A 23,456-nucleotide genomic window follows, 5' to 3' on the forward strand; every position below is an offset into this window, starting at 1 on the left:
TTCCCTTTACTTTTCTCAGTCATCGAACCTATCTTGGTTCCATTATTGTTCTTACCAAGTGGTCAATTTATTTCTGTTAGTGTTAACTTCTAGTCAACTTGTTCACTGCTGATGGGCTCTCAGAGATGTTTAGAGATTCTTACAGTTGGAAAAGCCAGAGATATTGAGGGGAATTAAGCTATAATAGTAGAATTATAGGTTGTGGAGTTGTTAGTTTGGGGTAGAGACCATTGCCCAATATCTTTTGCTCACTATTCCTACGTCTAGGGCCTCTCTTCTTCCTGTGGACTCAGTATTCTTAGATTGGAATAATTATGCAGAAAAACTTTCTTTGATTTTTGACTTGGAGACAAAGAGACTCAGATCCTATGACAAAATAGTTGGCTATATCCTCTGTTGCAGTTAATGGGAAAACCCAGAAGGAAATCTGAGCCCAAATCATCTCTTTCTTAAAGATATCACCCAATGGCAATACCAAGGAATGGCTTATCTCCAGCCTTTCCAAAGATATGTAAAGACAACATCTTGTTACACAAATAGAGCTTTATTACAAGTCCCCTAGTCTATACTTCCAGCCAGACAGTAGCCCTGAGCCCCTCCAGTAACATTCTGGAATAGCCACTGGTAACACTATGAGTGGCTCAGACATGAGTCTCATTCAACACTAAGCATACCTTGCTACAAAGCTACTAATTGTACAACTCTCTGTAAAGCAGAATTGTTTTGTAAGGTTTCTGCTCTTTGCTTCCATTATTAAGATGAAATTTTAGAGCTGGAAAAGTCTTAGAAATCATTTTCCTAGCCCTCTCATATTACATGTGAAGATTCTGAGGTCCACAGAGCAGGTCATCTGACCAAGTTCCCATATGTGAAGAGTGCAGGGCAGCCCAAATCTGTGTTGCTCTCCTGCTCATAGGCTTTCTGTGGTTCTTTGTCTTCAAAGTGAAGGTGACCAGGATAACAAATCCCTTGGATAATCTGCCCCCACCTTCCTATCCACTGCTTGGACTCCTTGTTGCCTCATAAACTTTCTATGTAGGAAATGATTAAGAGTAGAATTAGACCCATTAGGAGGCAGTTTCAATCATCTAGGTGAAAGATAATGGTGACTTAGACTGCAGTTGTGGTAATGAAAATGGAGAAAAACAGACAGACTTGAGATCTGTTTTAAAGAGCGAATCAAAAGAACTTTCTGATAGATTGAATATGGTGGGTGAATAAAAGGAAGGAATCAAAGATGATGCTTAGGTTTCTGGCTTGGGTAACTAAGGATAAAGAAGACAAGATAGGAGCAGGAGAACGTTGCAGGGTGAGGTAGTGAAAGAAAGAGTTAATGTTTCTGAAATAACAACCTACTTGAGAGGTGGCACGTACATGTAAAAGGAGGAATGACTCTTCCTTCTTCTCTGGATTCCAAGAGGAAAGATTTCCCTTAACCTCTGCAGCCTTTGGACCCAGCCCTTGCTCCTCCTCATGGAGGTAGGGTAAGCTACCTGATTAGGGTGCTAGGGAAACTAACTGGGCATGCATAGCCCAGCCACTTCCTCCCCTTTATCTTCTGGAATCAGGCAGCCCACAGGAAGCATGCCTCTGCTCTGTTCCTCAATGCTGTGAGTTTCAAAGGGATAAGCCCCTTCATGTGGGGAGGACTGTAGGCATCCAGCCTCGTCTGTATCTGGGAGGGTAGGTCTATCTAATTCTGGGAGTATTATAAGCCCATAAATATAAGCCCATACTCCAATATTTGCTTAATAAGTTATAAATGTGATAATGTGATGTCTCATTTCCTCCTTTGTCTTATTTCTCATCTTAGTCAGATCAGGGCAGGGAAGAAAGATGTTATTTATTGGGGCTTCTTAAAGATCAAGAATGGGAGAAACAGTGATGGAGGAATACAGAGTCCTAACTAACACTCATGGTCTTGTGACCTCAGGAAAAAGACTGAGTGCTTGCTTCCTAATCTATAAAGGGAGAGGATACCACCCACTCCACCTTTCTTACCAGGTTATCACGAAGATCCTATGAGATGAGGCTGCAAAAGCGCCAGGCTCAAATTAATGTTCAAATATAGGAAACATTACTTTTAGCTCCAAATGCATTGACTAAGGAACTTAAAGATGGAATTTCTGCAAAAAGAACACAAAAAACGGACAAACTAATATTTCTATTGTAATAACAGTTATTATAGATATTTTTCTATACACGTCTCCTTAGGCAAATGGTGGTTTATCAAAGGTGAAAGCCATGCAGGAAAAGAAAGAAAAAAACAAGTAGTCCAATGCTCATTTATTCAAGTTATCCTATTTCAAATGTTGAAAAACTGGCCTAATCTTTAGCTTTGTACATTTATAGAGAATTTGTGAATTAGAAATGCATTCATATGAACAGATTCCTTTATCAAAGAAGGAAAATATTATCTTTCATAAAGCTGGAGTGTAAAGGTGTTAAAAAAAAATACAAGCCAGGCATTACATTCTGATAGAATAATGAAGCAAGATGCAGATGTAAAGGCATAATGTGGACCTCAGTCAAGAGCAAACGTCAGCTCTAGGAAACAGAGCCACACAGCTTATAGAGTTTGGTTGACTTTCCCTTTGATGGATTGTCACAGAAGAGCAGCAGTAAGTCCTGTGGCTGAATTTTACAAATGACTAAGCAAGTTTCAAAGCGTTGATACATTGGGGGAGAAGCAATATAATAACAGAGGTGATTAAATCCCACCTGCTTCCTGGCGGATTCAGGAGGATGGAAAATATTTCTTTTATGTGTACAAAAGGAAAAAAAGAACCCTGCAGGGGACATTCACCATTAAGAACTTTAGGTTAACAGAGACAAGACCTCAAACAATCAATCAGCCTGAGAATTGCTGGCATGGTAACTTCTGTGTTGCTGTTGCTAAGAATTCCTGGTGGATACCAGGCTAAGAGAAAAACATACCAAAGAAATAATATTTATCATTGTTCTCATTTTAATAAAAGCCTGGATGTTGTATACCAAGTGTTTAAATACCAATTTCCCTGCCACTTGTTCTACTTAGAACGTACTTGAGGAGCAAGGTCTTTTTCATACTGCAAGGCATTGACCCACAGGAAATAAATTACACCCAAGGGCCACATGGGGTAACAATTTGAAATGTAATTAAAATCTACGTGTTTTGAAAGAAAGACAAATATTTCAGGTATCTGATTTTAAAATTAAAAAGAAAGATACAATCACAGGCCACATGGAAGTAAAAAAAAAACTCAATTGTTTTCTGAGGGAGACCTATGAGATTTTAAAATTGGATTTGGAAATTAAAAATTAGGAACAAACACTTATTTCATGTTATATCCATTTTATGTTAAGGTCAGTAATGTCAGAGGACAAGAAGAGGACAGGGAGAAAAGAAGAAAGAGTAAGGAAAAAAGACAGACAGGCAAGGAAAGGGCAGGAGGCGGGAATGTAGGAAAAGGAGGAGGGAGAGGGCTAGCTGGCAGGGACAAGAGGAAGGAAAGGAAATATAGGAAAACAGAGGAAAAAGAAAGAGGTTGAGCAAGCCAGAGGTTCAGAGAATTCTGAAATATGTCAGCTAAATGAGTTTGTTGACTCTATTGCTCTATTGAGTCTTGGAGCATTAACAATTGTGATCACTGTCATTGGAAATGTCATTTAACTATTTAACACAACTGGTCACAGATGACTTTAGAAGAATTGCATACTTCTCAAAGGATTGAATATTTTCTAGGGTAATGATAGATAATTCAAATAAAAATATCTAGAGTCCAGAAAAGAATCCGACAATCTTGGAGTATGCTTCCTGGAAACAAGTACAGACTAGAGAAACATAAACACTTTTGGTTCTTTGGGGGGAAATGGAAGCAGTGGTGGTGATGGTGCATTTGCTTTCATCAAAGGCTTGGTGCTGGGCTCTCTCTATACACTAATTTGGTTTAAATTACCACCACTAAATCAGAGAGCTCCCAGTCTGACCTTCTGTATTCTCCCTAGCGAATCATTCTGCCTTGCCTAAAACAAATCACTACTGCCATTTAAATAAACATATAAAAAGCAGAATACATCTCCTTTGCTCTAATATTGCCATTATTAACTACATAATCACTATTTTCCCAAAGCCCCAGGCCTGTTATATTAGTCATAGTCAATACTTTTTTTCTCTTGCTTTCATCCTCTCAACGCTGCTAATTCCTCTTCTCTATTGGTAATAGATGAATTGTTTGGTTCCCTGTACCTTCATCTCTCTAACATTCACCGCCTGGACCACTATAGCCCCATTACCTGACCACTTTACCTGGGAACCCAACTCATCCCTATGTATGAAAAATTGAAAGGACTTTTGGCCTCTAAGTGGCCTAATCCAGCATTATTAGCTAAACCCCGGTCTTAATCTGACCTTGTAACCTAGTACTATTACCTAGGCCACTTGCCCTTGTGACCAAATTCTTAATAACATTTTTCCTCACTTATTCATATAACCAATATTTACTGAGTACCTAACTACTACATGTTATGCACTGTGCTACAAACGGGGAGTGCTATAAAGTCAAGAAAGTTATAGCATCTGCCTTCTAGGAGTTCACAATTTAATGGAGAGAAAGATAGGTGAGCCAAAATTTAAATTACTGAAAATGTAATGAATAGCAAGAGTCCTACGGGCAAAGTGCTATGGGAGTAAATAGAAAAAAAATAACTTCCACAAGAAGTGTGCCTTCCTCGTTATTTATTCTGACAGTTCAAGGCACAGTATAGGCACCATTCTGAGATGGCTTTATGGGTGTACATCCAGTGCAGTCACATAGGGCCCCACAATGAGGAGGGCCTTCCCTACTTGAAGTTTAAGTTGAATTTGTACTTGGTCCATGAAGTCTAGCGGAGCATGCCCCAGGGGCTCACACACAGTTCAGCCTCTGATGTGTTCTCAGCCTCACTGCTCCAGCCCCAGGACCTCTGCCTCTTTTTGTCCAGGGCTGCAACACGATCAGGTTGACAGAGGGGGCTCATGTTCTGCTGTTGCCCTCCACTCCCAATGAGGTCATGGGCATGGGCATGGGGAGGGTCAAGGGCCCTGCAGTGTTTCAAGGAGGGACAGGTGCTCGCCATCCCCACCCCAGGCTGACAGCACCATGGCAGGTTCAGTAAGCAACTCTGTGGGGCCTCTCACCCACCCCTGATCCAAGTATGGAGCACGTTCTGCCACAGAGGTTGCAATCATTTAGGGTTGCCCATATGTCCTGGATTGGGGTGGCTGTCCTGGGGAAGCTGGCCCAGAGGCAGGGAAGATCAATTTCTCTACCCCATGCCAAGACTCCCATTTTCGTTTTTTACTAGGTCTCACAAATTGTGTAGCTATGTCTGGCCTCACCCTTTGTCCTTGTAATCCTCAGACCTTTGAGCTTAGAGACAACAACCTCTTTAGCAAATTTCCTGCCTTCAGAGAAAAATTAGGACTTCAGAGTCCTAATCTCCATTTCATTCTCAACAATGAAAAACAGCAAGAATCCTTTCCCTAGGGGCCGGCCCAGTGGTGTAGTGGTTAAGTTCGTGCACTCTGCTTCAGTGGCCCAGGCCGCAGGTTCAGAACCCAGGGCAGACATACACACTGCTCATCAAGCCGTGCTGTGGCAGCATCCCACATACAAAATAGAGGAAGATTGGCACAGATGTTAGCTCAGCAATCATGTTCCTCAAACAAGAAGAGGAAGATTGGCAACAGATGTTAGCTCAAGGACAATCTTCCTCACCAAAAAAAAAAAAAAAAAAGGAAAAAAATGCATGTTATCTAAAAAAAAGAAAAATCCTTTCCCCATGGCCTTCTGATCCCCTTTTCCAAAGCCTAGCTGATTTTCCTTCTCATATCTTGTTGTAGGTAATTAATCATACACATAAGCCAGCCTGTGGAAACCAGGAGGATCTACTGGAGAAGATGGCTCACCACTTGAAGGTCCTGGACTTTGAGCTGCCTGCAGTGACTGGATGGGACTTGGAGCTGGGATGCACTTTAGGGCAGGACTAAGCCACAATTGCCAGGCTCCCTGCAGTTAGGTATGGCCACATGCCTGAGTTCTAGAGTCTAGAAAGACAATGAAATGGGAACAGGAAATGATATGTGCCACTTCCAGACCTGACCCAAAAAATCCTCCCACTTCAATTGTCCATTTCTCTCTCCCCTCATCTGCTGACCAGATGTTGAAGCCCCAGGTTGAAGGTATGGAGACCCAGGAAGGAAAGAATCCCCTCTTGAAGGAGAGCTACCCATCATTGAGGAAGACCTGTGCAGAGCTTCAGAAGAGTGTGAAATAAGCTTCTGTTGTGTTACCACTGTGCCACTGAACTTAGAAGGTACATCTCTTAAAGTAACCTACAGTTACCCTTAACTATTAATGAATATATATGTGGAAATTTTGGAAAAATACATAAAAGGAAACAAAATAAAGGAGAAAAATTACTCTTCAGACCGCAAATCTGAGATCACCTCTATTAATGTTTTGGCATATCATCTTTCAGCCTTTCCCCAGGCACCATTCCAATTACTTTTTACTGAGTCCTCACAATGTAACAAACAGCATGTTAAGCACTTTTCATAAATAATTTTATTTAATTCAACCTTTTAAAATAGGTATCATTATCCTCATTTTAGGATTGTGGAAACTAACAACTACAGAAGTAAAATATGACACAACTCTTAGGTGGTGGGACTGGGAATCAAATCCAATCTGTTTGATTCTGAACTCAAGCCATTCTCTCATGCTTTTATTGCTGTGATTGTTAAGAAAACTGGGATGCCATGGTTTTCTAATATGCTTTGTTCACTTAATATTTTGTGAGCAATTTCCTCTGATCAAATATTCCATTTTATGATGTACCATAATCTATTTATCCAACCCTCTAGTTGGATGTTTGGATTGATAATTTTACATTATTAAATAATACTACAATGAGTATCCATATAGACAAATCTTTGCACATACCCATAAATATTTCATTAGGGTAATCTGGAAGTGCTACATTAGAAGTTATGAATATTCTCAAGGCAGTACATGGTTGTTGGCAAATTGTCTTACATCAGTGGTTTCCAAAAAGTGGACGTGGGGATGTTGCCCCCAGGGGACATTTAACAATGTCCAGAGACATTAATTGTCACAACTGGGCAAGCATTTAGTGGGTAGACGCCAGGGATGCTATTAAACATCTTATAATGCACAAGTCAGTCCCCCAACCCCCTAACAAAGAATTATCTGGTCTAAAATGTCAATAGTGACACTGTTGAGAAACTCTAACCTACATAATGGTTCCACGAGTACGTGTCAGTCTTGAGACCAAATAAAAACTATAATAGGGCTCTTCTCTTCATTCAAACATGATTTACAAAGGACCTACTATATGCCAGATCTACTATAGAGCCAGAAGCTAGCATTCAAGGAGGAGGGTCTGATCAATAGCCAAAAGTAAAGAGAGGAGGCAGCTTAGGAGTAAATTTTGGCTTCAATTGCTAAAGAGAAAACATATCTATTTAATTTTATACCTTCATATCTTTCTATATAATTTTACATTAAATAATTTACATATAGCACAACCAGAAGGATCTACAACTAGAATATACAACTAGGTATGGGGGGCCTTTGGGGAGAAGAAGAGGAAAAAACATAATAATAATTTCCATATAATTTGCATTAAATTATACAGCCTCACAAGGTTCCTATGAGAAATGATTAATATTATTATATTGCTTCATACATGAATGCTTGATCCTGATTATTTCAAGGCTGTCTCTAAAGAATAAAACTGGTTGTTTCTTCAACAGAATCCCAAGGTCTTAAGTATGAGACATGCCTATGATGACAGGGGCTCCTCTTTCCCCAGCTGACTTTTTTGTTCTTTAACTTAGCTGATCATCTCAATTCAGTTCATTCAGAGGTGGAAAAATGTTTTCCTGCCCTTTCTATTTTAAATTATAGGCACTCCCTGAGTGTCAGTTCCTTTCCGGCTTTCCTTCCCACAGCAGGCATGGCAAAAAGGTGAGACTAAATCAGAAACGGTTCCTCTTGTTTCTTCATTTAAGAAATAGACGGCAGAGAGGAGAGGGGAGAGATACCTCAGCTCCCAGCTGTGCTATCAGCCTCCCCTCCAGAGATTCTGTCCTCCTCTGCCCACTTGGTCAATGCCTAGCAGATTCACTGCCACTGGCTCCTCTCCTCCTTGCTTCTCTGCATGATAATCTCTGGGCCATGATAAAAAGGAGAAGCTATGGCTGTCCCGGGCTTTCAATGCCAGTGCTCACAGAAGAGCAAGTGAGAAAAGAATCTGACCCCAGTCTCACATACCTGAAGAAAGAAAAAAAGAAGCCAGCCTTAACAGCTGTGCAGAGCATACACCCTCTCACTTAGTGGTCTTCTGGAAGCAAAAGGAGGAAGAGGCTGAGGGGAAAATGTGGGTACCCCACACAGGTGGCCATTTGAGACAGGGGATTATGGCTTCACTTTTCCAGAGGACCTTACGCAGAAAAGAATAAAAATCTAGACTGGTTTCCTTAGCAACCCTGGGATAATCTTTCCCACAATGTCCCAAGCCTACGGTTCTTAATTCCATTACAGCCGTTATTAAAACTTTAAATATGCAATCAGGTACATTAAGTTGCCAAATATCCATAAAAACTATTAGCTCGTTAAACTGTGCACAGCCATTTAAATGAAAAAGGAGTACCATCCAATTGCTTTAAATTGAAAAAAGTACAGGTTAAAACATTCTGATAATCTGATAAAGTAATATTGGCAGCATAAGTACAAAAAGGATAACACATAGTATTAAAATTAACACCACGTCCAAACAGAAAACATAAAATAAAGAAAGCCTATCTTTTATTTGGTAAATAGTCAACACGTTTAAAATAAAATTGTGTATAGATTCCACCTAGCCTAATAAATTATTAGAGCCTGATTAGAAACACTGAGGTTTAGTGTTCATTTATCCTTTAATGTCAGTGGCTAGAATTTATTTTACAAGTACTGGATCCAAATCCCGTCATTTTTTAAAAATGCCCAGGATTTTGAGAATTAAACTACAAATGATCAATCTGGAGACTTCATATGTGAATTTATAGCACAGAAACCCAATGGATACTTGGGGATTACATATTATACTAGAAAAATAGGCATACTGATCGATAGTAAAAAAATTTAACATAACTTTTTTTATGATTGTCATATGAAGAATATGTATTATGGTCAGTAAATGACAGTCTAATGTTCACTTAAAGCACTTGATTAGTTTACATTTCAAAGTAATCATTACCTGTGCATAAGGCATCATGTATGTGTGGTGCATACATGGTGTATGTGTTAAAATGTACCCGGGATTTATTTGAATCAGGTATGGTAAGACATGCAGATATGGAAATGACTGTCATGAAGAAAGATGTTTATACTCACAAATCCCTAGAAACAGGAGGCACAGTGCACCACGCAGAGCCACATGGGGACGGGCCAGGGTCCATCAGAAGGCAGAAGGGAAGAGGGCAGAGCGTGGCCTAGAGCCTTTACTGGGGTTCTCTCTGGAAGGAATAGGTGAAGGACGGTAGGTTCCCTGAGCCAGACTAGGATTGGATAGTTGGAATAATTTCGATGGACTCTGGACTCTAGGGTGCTCCCTTGTTGCCCAGTACCTGGGCCTGGGGTGACTTAGGGCAAGGGGAATACTGGCTTGGTGTGTGAGGGTTTGATAAAGGAGAGAGCTGAGGATGTGGGCTCTGGCTTGGTTGGTTTGTATATCAAAGGCATGCTTGCAGGGGAGTAGTTGCTATCTCCAGTCATTTGCAAGCCCTGGGAAGGGAAATCTCTCTGGGATCAAGGCCCCAAACACCAGAATATCAAGAATACAGAAAATAGGGGCCAGCCCGGTGGTGCAACAGTTAAGTTCACACGTTCCACTTCAGCGGCCCAGGGTTTGCTGGTTCAGATCCCGGGTGCGGACATGGCACTGCTTGACAAGCCATGCTGTGGCAGGCGTCCCACAAATAAAGTAGAGGAAGATGGGCACGGATATTAGCTCAGGGCCGGTCTTCTTCAGCAAAAAGAGAGGAAGATTGGCAGCAGTTAGCTCAGGGCTAATCTTCCTCAAAAAGAAAAAAATACACAAAATAAGATGATATAGTCAATACAAGTACTACCACAACTTAAGTCAAAATTCTCCTTTATGTGCAAAGTCCTTTCCAGGGCCAGGCCCTGTGAATAAAGCCTGTTGGACTGTGCACTTAAAAATATTAATAAAGCCTTGCATTTCTTACTTTATCCTTTTGAATATGTCTTCCATTATCTCACTAGAATCTAATGATTAGATTTAATGATTAGATCCTTACAAAAAACATGTTCAGACATATTATCCCTATGTTATAGCTGAAAAAACTAAGGCAGAACTGGAAATAGAATCTAAAATTCCTATCCCCAAATCTAGAGCAAGTTCTTCTATACTCTGATGTCTTTTACAGTTTAACAAAGTGACTAGTAATCTAAGAATTCAATTCTCAAACAAATAGGCTTGACCGGGTAGTGCAGGGAAAAGGTTCCATGAACTAGACCAAAGTCATCCCTTCTCTGCAGGAGTGTTTGGCCCAGGCTACCTCCTATAGGGTTTCTTCTGGTAAACAGGAGATTGGGAATGAACAGAATTACTTGGAGAGAATAAGACAGCCAAATACCATGATGGCATTTCTGAACTCATTTTCAACAGACTTCAATCACTATGCTCTATATACTGATGGAATTTAGTGTTGACGTCAAAGAAGGATATTCCTACCTGACTTGGCCTCTACTCACACTTACATTCCTGGTGAGTAAACTAATATCCCTGGTGACTCTGGATAGTCCCCATTTGGCTCTCCAGATGCCCTTGCCACCTTTCTCTGCCCTATTCTATGCCAGAAGGCTGAATCCTATGAACTGCTGCACCAGGGCTTCCTTTGCCCTCTTGGCCTCAACCAGGGCTGGGCTCAACCAATGAGTGGCACTGACAGGAGGTAGAGGGTGTGAGGAGGGTAACGTTTCTATGGCTCCCTCTTGTCCAGGTCATGGTTTGCTGGTGGCTGAGTTTCTCCCTCCAGGGCCACAGCTCTGGCTCTTCCCCCCACTGGAGCTCTTTCTGACAGCTCTGCTAGTTGCACCCTCCTCTTTAGATCTAGGGGTAGCAGTTAATTTCTATACAACAAGAGTAGCTGTTCTGTTGACCCTTAAAAACTTTATTATTTCATCTGGGAGGTGAGACAAGGAGGAGGTGTAGCAACCAGCCCAATTTATTGGTGACAACAATAAGGAACAGAAGGGAAGGAGAAGGTTCTCACTTGGACATGCCCCATGGAATGGACATCTAATAACTACAACTTGGAAAGGGTAGGATATAAAGGCAACCATCTCAGAAGTTTGAACTTTATGAAAGCTTCTGAGAGTATGTGAAACACAAGATAAATAACCAATAAACTTGAAAGTGCACTGCTCCTGAAAAATAATTATAAGGTTGGTCAGTATAAAAATAGGGCTTCATAAGGCCCATTATAAATAGTTATAAGGTTGGTCAATATAATCTCCCATACCTGAAAGGATGTTCAAAGAAAAAATCCTAAGTCTGCAAGGCCTAATGCCAGAAGGAGTGTTTTACCTTCAATAAGTTGTATTGTATGAATGGGGTAGTCAGGAGAAAACTAGAAAATTCAGTTAGCCAAAATGGTCATGCTCCATCCTATGCTTTGCCTAGAAGAAGCTGGCAGTGGGCTGCTGCTAGTTGTTTCTATTTGGTCAGTGGCAGTCTGCTTTCTGTATAACATGGTCTCCACATGGAATGCAGTAAAAGAAAAAAACAAAAAAAACAATGGAGGGGGCAGGAAGGTAGGGGTCCAGCAATTAAAATGAAGATATGATTAATACAGAAAAGCAATTCAGATAATTCACCAGTTATCTGGGCTTCATGAGCCCTATTTAAAAAAAAAGTCTACAAAATAAGGTCCAAAGAGTTAAAAGATGCGTTCAAGAGATGAAATGAGAAGTCATGATCAATGATCTTGAGTTCAGAGCCTAGAGGTCATTTAAGTACCCAAATACTTAGAATACTAAGAAAATAGAAAGGAACACATTAAAGCATTACAGAAGTCCAAAGTGGGGAGAGCTCATGTCCAGTTTGGGTGAGATGGGGCAGGGATTCCAAGAGTTTCCTGAAGATGGGCTTTGTGGGGTGACAGGATTTGAACTGGCAGAGAAAAAGGGAGGGCAGAGGGATGGATGTGAGTGTGCATACAATAGGTAATGGTCAGTAGAGGCCACACTGGGAGTGGCCGGGCATGAAAGTACTGCAGCTGAAGATCTCAGTTTGAATCCCAGCTCCTGCACTTACCAGCTGAGCGACTTTGAGCAAATTACTTAACCCCTCCAAGCCTCAGTTTCTCCTCCTGCAAAATGGGGATAGTAATAGCTACCTCTGGGGATTAGTGAGAGAATTAAAAGAGGCAATGCTTGCTAATGACCTGATCCCTAGCTCATAGTTAGTGCTCCAGAAATGCAGTAATTGTTAATCAACAGTGGAGCTTCAGTTTCCCTTCTAGCATTACGTTTAATTTTTTAAAAAATTGACACCCTAAAGAGGTATCCCAAAGGTTCCTCATTTTTTCACTCAGGTGAAAAAATATTTTTTGTTCTAAATTTACAACAGCCTAAAGCTATACTTTATGATAGGAAACAGAATTTATCATTAATGTGTGAAACCAGTGTTGAGTCATTGAAAGCAACCAACTAATAAGAAACCCTTGGAATTATAGAAAATATGCATTTTTCTAATGCCATGAAAACTGCTTTACTCTTTTAATTCTAAAAATAATAAATAAATAAACAAATTTAGCCTGAATGCCTATAAATGACCAGGAAGCAAAGTTTCTCCTAAAATACTATAAATGCAACCCACTATTTTATGACTAAACTGCTTTTTTATGATTCATATTCCACTTTCCGAAAGAATGTGGTTATACTGCAAAACACCACCCTTAAAATAAGTGAGTAAAGTAGCAAGGAGTGGACCTCAAGGATCTTGTTGACTTTCCCATAAAACAACTCAAAGCTATTTCAGAAGAAAGCTTCATGTGACTCTTCAACACTATATTAAACATGAAACACTCACTTCCAAATTAAGCCAGCCTTGTAAATAAACAGGTGACCCAAACCTCAGGAACCAAAATAAAGTGGTCAGATTAGTAAACATTTAGCTTATGGGGTGGGAAAAAATTAAGTTAACCTTAAATTACCTCGCCATGATTCTGTAGGAACTGTACTTTTTTGTAATCTATCCTCATGTACAAAGCAGCAAATGCAATTTGTCACTGTGTTTATCGTGATCGTGTGTCTGTCAGGAAGAGGGGCTGAAACAGCAAATGTTTCCTGCTTTGAGCACAAAATCAATCCTGGTTCTGGGCTAGTGAACACGTCTGTGGGCTTGGGGGAATTTCTAAAACCTTTGTGCAAAGCTGAAATAAGGTTTCACAAAACACCTTTATAATATAGTGTTGGAGTGGGATCAACATCTGCCTTTTAAGCAAATCTCAGTAAATGCATCACAGAACTGTAGACGCATGGCTGTCAGCACTAGCTCACCAAGCAATGAATTCATCACTGAATTTTCTGGATACATGAAATTAATCCCTTCTGAGACCAAAGACTTTTAAATGTAGTTATTTCAATGGAGATCACTCTAAAATGAAACAAGTGAAAATGAATTATTAAATATCATTTGTATTATTTAATAATAATAAATATATAATACAGTATTGTACAATGCATTCTTAAATACAACTTTCTGTATAATTTTTTGCTTTGTTTTCTATCTCCTTTCTTCAAGGATTAGCAATCAGCTCTCCCTTCTTACATCATGAGAAGGCAGAGCAAGATCTGAATGAGCAAAGATGGAGAAAGAGTAGTCACGGCAGAAAGGATGAAAAGCACAGAAATAGAAAAGCACTATCTAGGCATTGAAAATGGCATGTAATCTAATTAGGATGGAGCTGAGGCCATGTGAAAGCAGTAGACACTAGGCTAGAATAAAACTGAACTTCTCCACCTAAAACTCAATACGACTCAGAATCAGCACTTCATGGGCACGTGACCAGTGCACTTGCTCAGCAGCCCCCTGCTTGAGTTTAATGCTGTGCTGTGTGAAATTCTTAATAATTTTATCTTTGAATTTGTGTTTTATAAGTGAAGTCCAATGAGACAAAGGCATACGAGCCCAGAGCTGGGAACCTCGGCTCACATTCAGTCTCCCCTTTCACTGCCTGCCCAGGAGATTCTTGGTCACTGATCCCTGCTCCCTAGTGTCCTGGACCACACCCAGCCTACCCCTCAATCCTGCCCTGGAACTGGGAGCCACAACCAGGTCACACTGGTTGGGGATGAGGGCCCACATTCCACATCTGCCATTGCCCTCTGCTCCTGGTCGGGGTCTGGGTGGGACTGTAGGGAGGGTCAGTTGCATGCCCCACACTTCCATAGGGAGGAGCAAGGCTGTGGTCATCCCCACCCAGAGCTGGCACCACTATGGCGCATTCAGCAAGCCACTCAGTATGTCTGCTGTGAGTTGGGGCAGCACACCTTGGGAATGGAAGATTAACTTCTCCACCTCCAGGCAGGGTTCCACTTTATCATTTTGCATCAAGCTCCACAAATTATATAGGTGACTCCACTTAGAATCTTGACTTAACCAGTTTCTCTTCCTGCTTTTTATCATGGCATCACCTTCTCCATATCACCCAGGTTTAGAATCTCTGAGTCACCACTGACTTCCTTCCCTCCCAGCCCAGATCCACACCTGCAGGACATCTCCCATCTGTCCCCTGCTGTCCATTCCTGCTGCTCCTGCTTTAGTTCACTGGTTCATCATGGCTCCACCAGACCATCATAATAGACTCCTGGTTATTTTCACAGCTTTGGGCCTCCCCTTGTTCAACCCATTCAGCCACTGTCACCAGGTTGCCCAAAACACCTCTCTGATCATGCTAAAAGGTTTTTTTAGGGCTCCCTGCGGCCTGCTGTTAGTGAAGCTCAGGTTCTTTACTCAGGCAGTCGAGATCCTTTCTTCTTTTGCTCTTACCTTGCTTTTGCATCTTCATTATATAGCATATGCAATACTTTGGCAAATTAAATCAAGCACTGTCCCCTATACATATTTTGGGCTTGCTCATTATCATGTCTCTGCAGAAGCCATTTTGCTGTACCTGGATCACTTCCCCACACCCCCACAACCATCTCCAACAGGGAAATCTAACCCTTTTCCCAGCGTGAATGGCACCTCCTCCATGAAGTCTTCCATTTTCTTCTGCGACTAATACCATTTAGTTTGTGTTATTTATTAAGTATAGCTGGGCATTAGTTGTTTGTGAATCGTATGCTCTTTGACTATGAGTACTTGGAAGGCAAGAAGCATGTCCTCTCAACATTTGTGCACCTAAGACCCCCATCCCAGGTCTTAGGTATAATAGGCACTCAGTGTATGTTTGTTGGAACTAATGAACAAATGAATCTGTTGTGTAAACAGAGCAGGTTTTCTGAAGGCCTGGCACACCTGTAACCCTTCTGCGTCATCCCCTTTCCTTCTCTCAGCTCACCTAACAAAACATCCTGGCTGCTCTTTAAGCCCATCAAACACCTGTATCATCATTATCAACACTAACAAAAATATAATCTCACACTTTTTATTAATGTTTAAAGTGCTATATTCTGAACGCTTAGAATAATCTCAAAGAGAACACCTGTTACTTGAGTGCTCTTCTTTTCAACCTCTTGAGGGCAATTTTTTCATTACTATATTAAAGTGGGCTGTTTAATAACTTATAACTGTCAGGGAAAAAGATAAATTACAGTCGCTATGATCCATACTGGATACCTAAAATGAATTTTTTTTCCACTTACTATTCTTTATTTGTCTCTTAATTTCAAGTCTGTTTTTTAGGACTAATTGAGGAAAGTAATGAAAAATAATGAAATAAACTGAGGAGTTTTTTTGCTGTCAAAACTTTTATTTAACTTTAGTACTTCATTAAATAGTCTACCCTTGACTCAAAAATGCCATGCTTATTATCATAATTTCATAAGTGTCTTTAATGCATTTCTCTCACTCATATTCTGAACCTCCAAGAGGATCATCAATCTAATTATCAACTGATTAAATTTTGAAACTGTGTGATGATTTCATCTCCTGAAGAAATAAAAGTACACTAATTGAATCGGAGCAAGAAATATCTTTAAAATATAGCAGTTAATAAAGAATCAGGGAGGATGGTTATATTTTTACATAGAAACTTTAAGATGTTTACATATATGATCAGAATTACAACAATATCATGATAAAAGAACATGAATTTGGAAGGTTGTCAGTTTTCATTAAGATAAATCTATAACAGCATGAAACGGAAAGGCTGGGGAAAATACTAGAACTTGAGAAGGATGTAATATTAATACAACTCTATAAAAACTTCATATTGCATGTGTTTTCCAGAGGAACAAATTGTAGAACTTTTGATAGGCTAGGATATGATCAAGGGTTATCAATCACATTTAGAAGAATCATAAGTAGAGGGTGGAAGAGTACATATTTCTATATTCCTTGAATGTAAAGCTGGTTCTAAAACATTTAATTTAAGGGTGGAGCATAGTTCAGGGAAAGATTAGGCTGGTCAAAATGTGCTGAGTTCACATCTCAGTCCCAGATTAGAAGAAAAACAATTGAAAATGAGATAAATAGAAAGAAAAAGAATACTATCAAACTAGATACATCATCATCATCATCATCATCATCATCAACTGTTACCACTTCCTGAGTAATTGCAATGTGCCAGGTACTGTTTTAGGGGCTTTAATGCAATGTCGCATTTTATTTTCAAAACAATAATCTTTGCCACATAGGTGTTATTATTCCCATTTTGCAGATGAGTAAATTGAGACTCGGAGAATCAAGAAATTCCTCCAAGGTCACACTAGTGGTGACTGCTGTGTACCACAATAAAGAACAAAAGTAGTTTTATTGAAGAAGAGTGGCATAAGTAAAACAAAGAAAAACACACCAGGTTAAAAATATATAAATATATAGTAGAAACCAATGGGTAAAGAAAAGAGAAACTTTCTAAGCAGATCAAAACAAAGACAAGGAATGAACCAAGATCTTAAATTCTACAACAACCCAGTTTTTACAGCCATCATTACTACTCTGGGGGAAAAAAACAAACTCTCCTTTCCCAAATTCAGCTTCCAAATATTAAAAGGCAACTTTGCTTTATACTCCGTCTCCAGAGTAAGAGTAGGGCCCAGAAGAAACATCAGCTGCTGAAAACCTGATTTTCTCTGTCTTTAATAACACCTCTGGTCACAATTCTAGGTGGCAGGAAGACAAGTTAACTGCTACGGAAGCTGGGAATTATGCTCTTGAAGAAAAGGTAGTCTATGAGCAATATTAAATAAAAGTCAGGAGCTGAAGGAGGAGAGCAAGAAATAAAAGTTATAGAAATGGGAGAAAATCAACTGGGAAAGAATTTAAAAAGTAAAGGCAATAAAGAGAAAAGACAGCAATCCCAGACTATAACAAGTATCATCCAAATAGGAAAGGATTTTTTTAGCCCAAGCACACAATAAGGATGTGGAAATCATGGGAAAGAGAAGAGCTTGTGATTGTTCGACTTTTTACAGATTCTTCAACATATCAATTATTAAATGCTTTTATTTCTTCCCATGGCTTTCTAGGATTGTAGAGAAATTGACACTTGTTAAAGATCATTCATTGGTTGCTTGACTTAAACCTATCAAATCTTCAAGAAGGATAATAATGAATAATGCACCTAATCAATAACAAAAGGTCAACAAAAATAGTATTCTGACAAGCATCTCTTAATATTGAAGTGTTATATTGACAGACAACTCACAAAAAACGTGAAACTTGGGTTTAGTACAAGCTAGTCAATTTTCTATGTAAAATTCTTAACTTTCAGATAAAATAGAGAAAATTTTACTTTTACTGTCCTTCCCACCACTTTTGCTATTCTGATTAACAGCAACCAAACTCTAGAGAAACATGTAGTTCTATTAGACAACTGGAAGAAGTGCTCATCAAATGACCACAAAACTTTCATAACCAAGAATAAGAACTTTAATTCTTATAAACCCTGAAGAAGTCTCATAGAAAGTGGCATCCAGTTTCATCATGTTCAGTGAAAAGATACTGAAGAAATTAGAACTGACTGGCTTTTGGATCTGGCATCTGATAGCAAGTTCAAATCACTGTGAAAACGAAAGGCTTAGAAATACCAGACAACAGCATTTTGGGTTCCCTTTTCCACTTGAAACTAGCATGTTTATCCTGCTGATTGCCTTTGCAGTTGCTAGAAAATTATCAATTTTTGTTTGTTTCACAAACTAAAAACCTATTTGCTCAGTCCTGTCAAAAGCTGACTACAGATAATGCTGTATCAATACCCCCTCTATTTGTCCAACCTCTCTAAACTCAACAACAGAAACAGTTAAAACACGTGCTAAAAGGCACAAATGGGTCAGACCCCCATTCTTTCCTGACTTTCCATTCTTCCTCTTCTTCCCTACCTTGGAACTCATGCAAATGTAAACTAGAAAAGAGGACAGGGAAGTAGTTAGGCACTTTGTTCCTTTTCAAACCTTGAATGAGAATGAAATGTGTGACGGTCCCAAAAAGACATCAGAGACACCAACATGCCCATTTTTCTCAGACTAACACTGGAATTCTGGAGTAGACATCTCTTTCTAGTACCTTGCAAATGCACTCTGAAACCATACACTGATATTCTTAAAGACAAAGTATCTTGACAGAGAAACACGTGGTATTATTAGGTACAAAATGTAGCCCTTGTGATATATGAATTTTCCAGTCACTGTGTGTTAGGAAAAGACCATTACATCAAGGATGGTGTAGTTACATTCTAACTAGCCTAAACTCAGAAGGCATTTAAAAACAAAGATTCGTATTAGAAAGAGTCTAAATTAATGTGTTCCCAGATGCCAAAGGGTAAGTGAAGTCTTGGCTCCCAGGCCAGTGGGGCTCTGGAAGGGGGACAATGCAAAGTCCTACCTGGTAGGCATCAGGAATGTTGACCGTTTCTCCATGCTCCCCGACATAGCCAATGATGCCTTTGCCCCAGGGGACCTGCACCTCGTTTGAGTTCTCTGTGCTGCTGCAGGGCAGCAGTGGGGTTCCTGCATGCACATCAAAGAATTTGGAGACCAAGCTCTTCTTGCCAGCAGCTGCCCCTTCCACCAGGAAGAGAGAGCAGCGGTCAGCATCCACCATGAGGCAGACAAAGATGAGGATCTTGCAGCTCAGGCTGGTAAGATCAAGGTCATTGGAGATATCCTTGACCAGTTCCAGGAAGAACTGACGCTCATTATGCTTTTTGAGGTGGCACTTGTAGTCCATGGCCGTAGGGGGGTACTGAGGCAGATTCACTCTTGATTCCAGCAGGGCACTGAGAATGTGGGCTGTAGTGGGGGGCAAGGAGCTGGCCTTCCGGAGAAGTGCCCTCCGCCGCACACTGCTCAGCGGCTCCTGGGCCCGGGAGGTCACCTGTTCATCGTAGGTCCTGTTCACATGGATGCCCTTGGAGCGGGCAAAAGTCTTCCTTAGCTCTTTCTGAGAAGCTCTCCGCTGCAGGCTCCCATCGCCCCGGTTGCCACTGGCCCAGCTAGGACTCAGGGGGCTCCCACCACCGTCCCCACCACCCAGAGTGGGCTGGCTATTGGCAGAGCCATTTGGTCCAGTGCCACCACAAATGCTACTGCTGCCTTTGCCAGCACTGTGACCCAAGCTGCTGGTGCCTGCCAGTGGCGGCCTTGGGCCTAAAGCCCCCTGACTCTGACTGTGCCTCTGCAGCCACTTCTCCACCATCTCTTGTTTCCCCTTCCGCATCAAGTAATCTTCAAACAACTCTGGGTGCCTGTCCAGGAAAGTTTCCACCTCCCCAAAGTCCAGGTGGGAGGATGTCATGGTCCCAGACACGGCTTTCTTGCCTCTCTACACCTGGACCAAATGTTTACCTGCCCCAGCTCTCTAGCTGGTCCTGCACATGTCTACCCCCACCAGTATTCCCAGCTCCCAGCTTGGTGCTGAGATTCTGCGGAGCAGTGGAATCCCAGCTGGGAAGTGCCCCTTCCTTCCGGCTCAGAGAGGGACTGGCACGAAACCGCCCCCTCGTCCTGCTACTCCTGCTCCGAACAGGTGCCCCACTGAGCTGCTGCCGAGGCCCCAGATCCTGTTCTGGAAACCCGGAGCTATCGCTGCTCTTGCTCTGACTGCCGCCGCCGCCGCCGCCGCCGCTGCTGCTGTAACCGGATGAGTGGACCACTGTGAAAGGGAGGTAGGGCAGGACACGCCCCTGAGTGAGGCACGGAGCCCGGAGGGAGGAGAGAGGTGGGAGGAGGGAGACGCCAGCACTGGACCAGCCAAAGTCCACGGCCCAGGAAGCCAGGCGGTTCCTGGAAGTGTCTCTGGACGGCTGGAATAGGCGCCTGGGAACACGGCTGACTGCTGACTGGAACACGATTAGAGAGGGGAAACGCACCTTGTTCCTTCCCCCTCCTTCCTTCCTTACCTCCCCAGCCCTCCCTATTCCCCACCCCTTAATCCTCCAGCGTTTGAAGGAGGCCCAGCGGGAGCCCAGTGGGAGCCCAAGTACGAGGAAGTGTTGATGTTTTGCAGGGATCAGACACAGAAGCTGACTCCGTCCGAAGAAATGGGGATGCTCAGAGACAGGCAGGGTTATTTTTCTGGGATGTGAGTGTGAACTGTTGGTTCCTATGATTCCTGGGACTGCCTGCTAGCACTGCCCAGCTCCTTGTGGGCATTCAGTAAATATTAATGGAACTAGATTTATCCGAAATTAGCAAATGAAGTTCTCTATCTGAGCAATTCACTGGCTTTAAACAAATTCATGGAGCTGGGGGGAGAGGGGGAATACATAGAGGGAGGATGTAAAACAGTTACTTGGATTAGGGAGACCCTCCCTAGCAGGGACATACAGCAACGTGTACTTGAGGGCCTCAGGGGGCTTCCTTCTAAGTTAGTCCTGCATATTGGGTGGTTTCTCTTCTTTTCATGAACAGCTTACCATCTCTTCCTTCTTTCTCCGCTCAGTCTAGCAAAGCCACCAATGCTTCCTTTACTCTCAATATCCTAGGGCCTGTGGGTTAGGATTTCTCCTCTGTGGGAGGCTTTTCTTTCTCCTGCCCTCGGGATGCTCCAGATCTGGCTACGCTCAGCTAGTTAGTCTGAGAATAACATCAGGTTTCCCTTAGATGTTTTCCAAACCTAGTGGTTAAGTGTAGGTGATTTCCCAAGAAAGAGGATCAGGCTGATAACACTTTCTTGAAGCCCAAGGGTCTCTACTTTTGTGAGAAACAAATGCAGACAGAGAACCATCCAGTTCTCTGGGACAGCAAGACAATCTAGAAAGGCTCTTAGAGAATGCCTATGATGAGAGTAATAGAAAAGAGCTGCAGAGGTGATGGGTAGTGACTTTTACAGGGCTTCCACAGGCACACACAGGTGACTTACACAATAAGTTAAGCTTCTTCCTGGAAGATGTCCTTGCAGCTAAGCAGACAAGGTGTATTGAGTACTTGCTATGTGCTGATCACTTTACAGTAACATATTAATTTAATCCTCACAACAGATTTATGAGGTGGGGACTCTTAGTATCCCATTTTAAAGATAGGGAAACTCTAAGAAGTCGAGGAACTTATCCAAAGCACACAGTCAGTCTGCACCAGAGCTGGGATGCAGATCTATTTAGTTTGGCTCCAGAGTGAGACACATTCTTAGCCACATCAATGGATTGTCTCCCGCCTGTGTCAGCTGAGGCCTGTCTGTGGCAGGATTTGGGGCAGTAACAGAGATGCAGGGACCAGGGCAGAATGTTCTCTAAACCTTCCTCTGACAGCACCAAGAGAAGCACAGAAGGGAAAGAGAGGGACTTGTTGAAAAATTCCAAACTCCCCAGCTTAGTCAGCATGATTAAGTTAGGGCATGGCCCTGGCACTGGGAAGACAACTGTGAGCAAAACAAAGATTCTGCCTTCATGGAGCTTACATCATTTATTTCTTAAATAAATAAGAAAATAAATATGCAGAATAAGAGAATGTCAGTGATAAGTGCTATGAAGAAAAACAAAACTTGGCAAAGGATTAGATAAGGGGATGAAGTAGTGGAAAGGCCTTTCTGAGGAGGGGACACCTGAGCAGAGATCTGGTAGAAATAAGGGAATGAGCTGTGTTGATATCTGGGGAAAAGAGTGTACCAGTTAGAGGAAGCGAGTGCTAAAGTTGAGAGATGTAATGTGTTTGGAGTATTTAAGAAACAGCAGAGAGACCAGCTAGGGGCAATGAACAAGCATAGAATATTGATAGTTTGGAGCCACTGGCTGTTAAGGAGGTGAGTGGTGATCAAGAATTAAATAAAGAAAAAAATGCTTAGTACAGTGCCTAGTACATAAAGAATGCTCAATAAACGTTAGCTGCTGTATTACTTTTATTATTACCATTATTATTATCCTGAAGTAACAGTGTGTGGAAACCTCACTGCATGTGCCCACATCTCTGGTACCTTGAGTGATTCATCAGTAAAGACAGTCCTAATAGTATGCTGGAACTGGCTTGTAGAGAATCACGAGAGCGTTTTTTAGCATCTCTTTCTAATTCCATGTTCAGTGACATCATGTAGCTTGCAATCAGCCATGATGGGAGTATTTACATAGTGGAAATCAGCAAATGCTATGAATCAGGATTTTTCCCCCCTATTGCTAGTTGTTAAACATTTACTGGCATTTAGTGAAAACAATCCAATTGTCCATCAACTGATGAATGGATAAAATACAATGTGGTATATCCATAAAATGGAATATTATTTGTCCATAACAAACAGGAAGAATGCATGTACTGATACATGCTACAACTTGGATGAACCTTGAAAACATTATGCAAAGTGAAAGCAGTCACTCACAAAGGACCACATATTGTATGATTTCATTTATATGAAATGTCAGATGCTTGGTTCAGGAGGTCATGGAAGGAGTCAATGGCTGTGGAAGAAAGTGAGAAGGTGACAGAGAGCACACATGAGATAGACCAGATGGCTATGATGGAGGGCTGCATAATAAGATGAGTATTGATGTGGCCCCAAATGCCATTTCCTCTTCATTCTCAATTTGTAGAATGGTATGTGTATTGGTCATGATCCCGACAGGAAACAGAGAACACTCAAAGTAATCCCAAGAGGGTTAATTTACAAAGAGACTAATTACAAAGGTGGAGTAAACATAAACCACAGGGATAGTGAAGGAACCCAGGACTCACTGCAGCAGAGAAGTCACCACCCCTAGACCTGAGGGGAGGAGAGAGGGAAAGGACACCAGGACTCAAAAGAGGCTCTCG

General features: G+C 41.4%; 1 protein-coding gene across 1 annotated transcript in view; it reads right to left on the reverse strand.

The window, feature by feature from the left end:
- Positions 1 to 20,383, reverse strand: part of PDE11A (phosphodiesterase 11A) — a 389,196-nt gene extending 368,813 nt beyond the window's left edge. The window contains exon 1 of the mRNA XM_070580289.1: positions 19,105 to 20,383. Coding sequence (XP_070436390.1) covers positions 19,105 to 20,016 — 912 coding nt within the window. The 5' untranslated portion in view covers positions 20,017 to 20,383. The remainder of the gene's footprint in view (positions 1 to 19,104) is intronic.
- Positions 20,384 to 23,456: the final 3,073 nt, after the last annotated feature.

Source organism: Equus przewalskii, chromosome 17 (genome assembly GCF_037783145.1).
Source record: "Equus przewalskii isolate Varuska chromosome 17, EquPr2, whole genome shotgun sequence".
NCBI lineage: Eukaryota > Metazoa > Chordata > Mammalia > Perissodactyla > Equidae > Equus > Equus przewalskii.